This window comes from Sinocyclocheilus rhinocerous, unplaced genomic scaffold (assembly GCF_001515625.1).
Source record: "Sinocyclocheilus rhinocerous isolate Xijiao unplaced genomic scaffold, SAMN03320098_v1.1 scaffold513, whole genome shotgun sequence".
In the NCBI taxonomy this organism is placed as follows: Eukaryota; Metazoa; Chordata; class Actinopteri; order Cypriniformes; family Cyprinidae; genus Sinocyclocheilus; species Sinocyclocheilus rhinocerous.
In genome coordinates, this window is record NW_015656019.1 from 1,132,822 (window position 1) to 1,139,793 (window position 6,972).

Consider the following 6,972-nt stretch of genomic DNA (forward strand, 5'->3'; position numbering starts at 1 on the left):
TGTTTGGACTCTCATTCTGACGGCACCCATTCACTGCAGAGGATCCATTGGGGAGCAAGTGATATAATGCTTAATTTCTTAAAATATGTTCCAATAAATAAGCAGACACATCTACAACTTGCATGGCCTGAGAGTGAAAAAAGTGAATTTTGGGGTGAACAGTTGCTTTATACAACTCAAGAACCTGATCAGTCTGAAAGTCATTGAGATTTGGAACGACACAAGAGTGAGTAAATGATGACAGAATTTTCATTTTTGGGGTGAACTATCCCTTTAAGACCCATAACTGATGTTTTTATTGTTCCACTGCTTTTGTAACCTGTAACATCCGTCACAGGCCCTATTTGGATGGATAATGTGAGGTGTGAAGGAACGGAGAAAACTCTGAAAGACTGCAAGTCGAACGGGTGGGGTGTTCATGACTGCAAACACACTGAGGATCTCGGAGTGGTCTGTAGTCCAGAGAGAAGGCTAGACCAAGTGCATCCTGGAGTCACCAGAAGAGGGCACACCATCGCTCTCAGACCAAACTCAGTCACCTCGAACCGTTGGCAGGACATTTACTCCAGTTCACCTGCACATCTCAGACAGGGCAATGGACATTCCCAGGATCATACCAGATGGGATCAATTCTCCAGACAGCAGTTTCATAATCCGGTAAACAGAGATTGCAGTAGAGCTGAAATTCTTTTAATACATACATAATACATCTCATCTACATTTTCTTTAAATTTAGATTCATAAAAAATGTCTTTCTACTGTGTACTAAACAATGGCAGATTTTTTCATTTTTGGGTGAACAATTCCAACCACAGGTTATGCTCATGAGAAAATGTTTTCAACCTTCCTCTAGTCTGCCAGTAGGGTGAGGATCGAAGAAGTCCGTCTCAAGCCGATCTTGATGGTTACAAAGAAGCGTGCCCTTGTTACGCAGGGTGTGGTGGAAGTAAAGCATGCTGGGAGATGGAGACAGGTGTGTGATAAAGGTTGGAGTCTGAACAGCAGCAGAGTTGTGTGTGGGATGCTTGGCTTTCCTGATGCGGAGCAGCCCAACATGAACACCTACAAGTGAGTCCTATGCTTCTAATGAAAAATACAACATGAGCACTGGCATTAGTCTCTGAGGTTTTGGAGAGAATTAGTATTATATTAAAACCTACATTTTACACAAATTCACTGTTATTGGCTGATGTCAGTTTTGTTTAATTTCATTGTGTTAGTACAGGGCCTCCCAGAGTTTTAACTAACAACATAAAATCCAGTCCAGACTGCAGCTGATTCTGGCCAAAAACTGCCCACTTGGACAGGAAACGACTGTCTGGCTGGCATGTAGCAGAACAGTAGCAACCAGCTACAGTTTTATTTTTACATGCTGTTTATATAAGGTTAAATACAGGTATATGTGGGTTAAATGCTACTGTTAAAAAAATTTGGATTTTTAAGATTTTTAAAAATATTTTTGAAAGAACATGCTCAAAGTCTCTTATGCTTACTAAAGCTATATTTATTTGATAAAAAAACATAGTAAAAACAGCGATATTGTGAAATATTATTGCAATTTAAAATAGCTGTTTTCTATTTTAACATTTTTTTAAATGTAATTTATTCCTGTGATGGCAAAGTTTAATTTTCAGCAGACATTTACTCCAGACTTCAGTGTCACATGAAGCTACTGTTAAAAAATTTTGGATTTTTAAGATTTTTTAAAATATTTTTGAAAGAACATGCTCAAAGTCTCTTATGCTTACTAAAGCTATATTTATTTGATAAAAAAACATAGTAAAAACAGCGATATTGTGAAATATTATTGCAATTTAAAATAGCTGTTTTCTATTTTAACATTTTTTTAAATGTAATTTATTCCTGTGATGGCAAAGTTTAATTTTCAGCAGACATTTACTCCAGACTTCAGTGTCACATGATCCTTCAGAATCCTGTCTATATATTTTTTATTTTTCTTTCTGTTTTGGATTTGCTATGTTTGTTGGACCACACAGGGTGTAGTGATGATGATATTCTAGACAAAGTTCATGTCTAAGCACTGGAAGATGTTTGTCTCTGCATATAGTGGAAAGTAAAAGATTCAACACCTCTTTTGGTTGGAATAGCACATCTGTTTTCCTTATCTCCATGCAGGCACCTTTCACAAACCTAAACACTTAACCAATGATTAAAAGATCTTTCAAACCTACTGATGCTATCTGGACCTCGGTGTTCCTGAAATGAACAGTCTGTTCAGAACTCTAAGTGAGAAGTCTAATATCCCTTCTGATTGTTATTGGAAAGGGACATCAGTTTAAAGCCTTTAAAGTGTCTGTTGTTGGAAGAAGAGTTTCAGGTTTGTTTAAGGATTTTATTGACCTTGCCACCCTTGACTTTCTCCTGCCTCCTCACAGAATGTTTCCCTGAACAGTGTTTCCAACCAACCTGTACTGACACTTGGTCAGCTCTTTTAATTATGTAAAGAGCAATTTATTGTTAGGAGTTTCTGGACTTTAGCTATTGTTATTAAAAAGGCATTTATTCAGATTGTGTTCTGTGCTTTCAGAGCTCTATCTTTGTAATGGGTTTGTGCATAACAGTTATGGTGATGTGAATGCAAGCCTACTGGAGCTTGATGCCTACAGATTCTTCTTGCCGTGTTGCATAGACAGGATACAGGATATGTGTATTTATAAATCTATTCTAGAGCATAAATACAGGATCAGAGATGACAAGGTCCAGTCCTGCTCTTTTTTAGGAATGTTAATTTCTTAGAGCAATTTTGTGCTTATGTTTGTCATCTTTACCTACCTATGTACAGTATTGACCCATCTACCTACCTACCATTTCTTTTTACCTACCTACTTATTCACCTATACACCTACCTACACATATACAATATCTACCTACCTGCCTATTTTCTTCCCTGTCCTACCTTTCTACCATTCATTTTACCTACCTATACCTACCATCCTACCTAACTAGTGCCCACTTACAGTACCTACCCAGAATCTGCCTTGTTTTTTTCTTCCCCTCATACCTATCTGCCTATCTTTTTACCATCCTATTTATCTACCCACCAACATACTTAGTTAACTACCTATCTGTCTATTTTTTATCTTTCCACTTACTTATCCACCTACCTATCTTTTTGTTTCTACTTACCTGTACCTACCTATCTTTTTACCTACCTAACTACTTATCTAACAATCCATGTACCTACTTACCTATCCATATATATATATATATATATATATATATACTTGCCAATTGCATGGTCGACCAAATATCGGCCTTGGAAGCATATTGGTCAACCACTAACTTAAATTTTATAAGAACAAAACAAGTTTAATAATGAATGAATGAATAAATGAATGAATGAATTCAATTCAATTCAAAAGCTTTATTATCTGTCCCCAATGGGGTAGAAAATTGTCTTTAGACAAAAGGCACCTGTACCTGCCTATCTTTTTACCTACCTAACTAATCTAACAATCAGCCCTACCTAGTTACCTATCTAACTACAGGATCTACCTCTCTTTCTACCTAGCTACCTATCTTTTTACCATTATGCTTACTGTATGTACCCACTTAGTTAGCTACCTACCTATCTACCTGCTTTTTTACCTTTCCACTTACCTACCTACCCACCTGCATATCGTTTTAACTTTACCTTTACCTACCTACCAACCTGCCCTTTTATTAAAATTTTTTTTTTTGCCTAAATATCTAATAATCTGCCTCCCTTACCAGCCTATCTACAGAATCTAGGAGAAACCCTTACTTATTTTTTTCTTATACTACCTACCATTTACAAACCTACTTATCTACCTACCCACCTACTTAGTTAACTATCTGTCTGCTCATTTACCTACTTGCCTACCTATTACCTGCTTACATATGTTTGCTTATGCATCTGTCTGCCTGCTAGCTAGTTTTACCTTCTACCTTGCTACAAGCTAATTATCTATATCTATATCTTATCACATATCTATTTTCCTACTTACCTACCTCTGTTTATTTCTATCTACTTACCTACCTACCTACCTACCTACCTACTTTGGGGAAGTCGTGGCCTAATGGTTAGAGAGTCGGACTCGTAACCCAAAGGTTGCGGGTTCGAGTCTCGTACCGGCAGGGATTGTAGGTGGGGGGAGTGAATGTACAGCACTCTCTCCCACCTTCAATACCACGACTGAGGTGCCCTTGAGCAAGGCACCGAACCCCCAACTGCTCCCCGGGCGCCGCAGCATAAATGGCTGCCCACTGCTCCGGGTGTGTGTTCACGGTGTGTGTGTTCACTGCTGTATGTGTGCACTTTGGATGGGATAAATGCAGAGCACTAATTCCAAGTATGGGTCACCATACTTGGCCACATGCCACGTCACTTTCACTTTTTCACTTTACTGATCTGTCTATCTGTCTACCTATCTACCTACAATACCTGACTGTCTGTAGCACATTTTTATTTCATGAACATGAAACCAGCCCTGAGCAGGTTCTCTTGTGTTAGTTAACAATTTGGTTTAAAATAGGTTGCCTAATTGAGGTAGTAATAGGCTTACTACCTGCTTTTCTCTTTCCTTTTGTTATTTCCTTTTCATTGTTGCCTCACTTTTTAATTCTCTTATAGGAGGCCGCTGTGGTTCAGAGGCATTTTTTGAGTAACCACACTCACAGCACAACTATTTCATTCCCATCGTCTGAATGGGCTTTGGCCATGCTGGCATGTGCTCATTATAAAAAGCACCACCTTAATCTTATGGGTCTTATGGGTATTATGTCGCAGGTTTGTGCTGGGGCATTGTAAGTGTTGTACATGCTTTCTGCTGATGATTCCTCAATGATCTGTGTCTGCTGTAGCAGAATGTTATGTCCTGATAAATATGCTTGAGCAATTTTCACTTTTTTTGTGCTCTTAAAAAAATTCTTACCCAGCAGATAAGACTGTTGACAGGTTAATGCTATCTTTTTTTAGGCTTAGTGCCCTTTTCTTTGAGAATCCTAATCTTGAGGTCACAGGAACACCTACGTGAGCTTTTGTTTATGCATGACTCAAAGACATGCCGCAAACAGCAACTTGGAGATGCAGTTTGAACTTAAATTAGAGGTTATAGAGCTAGCTGTGGCTTTCGTGACTTACATCCTAGGGAATCTCTATTTGCCTCCTTCTCGTCTGTGAGCATGCCCAGCACCTGACCTCACCATGTCGTATGTGCATTTTGTTAAGTCTCCACAGAGCACCAGACTTGGCAGTAGCGATCCCTCACGCACCCACTCAGTGTCTCAGAGAATCGTGAGCCGGCCCGCCCTAACACTGCCTCTTCTGGATCCTCCGGTGAAGATGCTGTAATTAAATGTTGGGCCACTCAGAAGATTTCCACGTTTCTGGCGAGTAAGGGAAAGACAATTATAGCTGCGGCTTTTGGCTGCTGTGTCAGCAGGACATACTCTGTCTGTGTCAATTGAGGAAATTGAAAGACTTAAGCCACAGTTCAGCCTCAGAGATCCTTAGATGAGCATCTAAAGAAATGAAAAACAATATTTTAACGAGTCTGATTCTGTCCTTTCAGTCTAAAGTAGTGCCCCAGTCAGACTGTGCACAGAAAGAAAAATCACCTTCTGTTTGTATTGTGATATTTGGCTCAGTGTCATTTAATGGCAGGCTTTAAACTTTGTATTTTTCCTCTGTTGAGTATCACATTTAGGGGTCAAACACCATAATCAGCTAAATATGTTCAAGTTTAGGGCACTGGCATTCAGTGGAGTAGTGTAAGAGATTTTTCATTATTTGCATGATTTGTATTGTATTATATCTCATATATTGTACAGGGTGAGACAAAATAATTTTTCTTCTGATCAAAGGCGAAGGCCAAATATATGATCAGCAACAAAACACTAAATAATTGCTAAGACTATTTATGTATCCTAGATTTTCATACTTTTTACAGAATTTTGCAAAAAATTAACCAAAATTATCTTTGTGTTTTTCACTTATCATGAGTCTCAGAATCTCAAGCATACTTTTTACTGACACTGTTGTCTCAAGTCCATAACTATTAAATAAAACTGTAAGAAGACTCTTTTTTTTTATATAGTGTAAATATTTTTTTAATAAAAATAAATAAAAGTGCCTGTTGAAAGTTTATAAAAAGTAAAGAAATAAAATAAAACTCAGTAGCGATCACTCAGGGATCGCGAGCCGGCCCGCCCTGACACTGCCTCTTCTGGATCCTCCGCTGAAGATGCTGTAATTAAATGTTGGGCCACTCAGAAGATTTCCACGTTTCTGGCGAGTAAGGGAAAGACAATTATAGCTGCGGCTTTTGGCTGCTGTGTCAGCAGGACATACTCTGTCTGTGTCAATTGAGGAAATTGAAAGACTTAAGCCACAGTTCAGCCTCAGAGATCCTTAGATGAGCATCTAAAGAAATGAAAAACAATATTTTAACGAGTCTGATTCTGTCCTTTCAGTCTAAAGTAGTGCCCCAGTCAGACTGTGCACAGAAAGAAAAATCACCTTCTGTTTGTATTGTGATATTTGGCTCAGTGTCATTTAATGGCAGGCTTTAAACTTTGTATTTTTACTCTGAGTATCACATTTAGGGGTCAAACACCATAATCAGCTAAATATGCTCAAGTTTAGGGCACTGGCATTCAGTGGAGTAGTGTAAGAGATTTTTCATTATTTGCATGATTTGTATTGTATTATATCTCATATATTGTACAGGGTGAGACAAAATAATTTTTCTTCTGATCAAAGGCGAAGGCCAAATATATGATCAGCAACAAAACACTAAATAATTGCTAAGACTATTTATGTATCCTAGATTTTCATACTTTTTACAGAATTTTGCAAAAAATTAACCAAAATTATCTTTGTGTTTTTCACTTATCATGAGTCTCAGAATCTCAAGCATACTTTTTACTGACACTGTTGTCTCAAGTCCATAACTATTAAATAAAACTGTAAGAAGACTCTTTTTTTTT

At 38.0% G+C, this 6,972-nt stretch overlaps 1 protein-coding gene across 1 annotated transcript in view; it reads left to right on the top strand.

Annotated features, from left to right (window-relative positions):
* LOC107719235 (lysyl oxidase homolog 4-like) overlaps positions 1–6,972 on the top strand; it is a 37,676-nt gene that overhangs the window by 1,908 nt on the left and 28,796 nt on the right. Inside the window, exons 2-3 of the mRNA XM_016526612.1 lie at positions 338–657; positions 854–1,068. Coding sequence (XP_016382098.1) covers positions 338–657; positions 854–1,068 — 535 coding nt within the window. The remainder of the gene's footprint in view (positions 1–337; positions 658–853; positions 1,069–6,972) is intronic.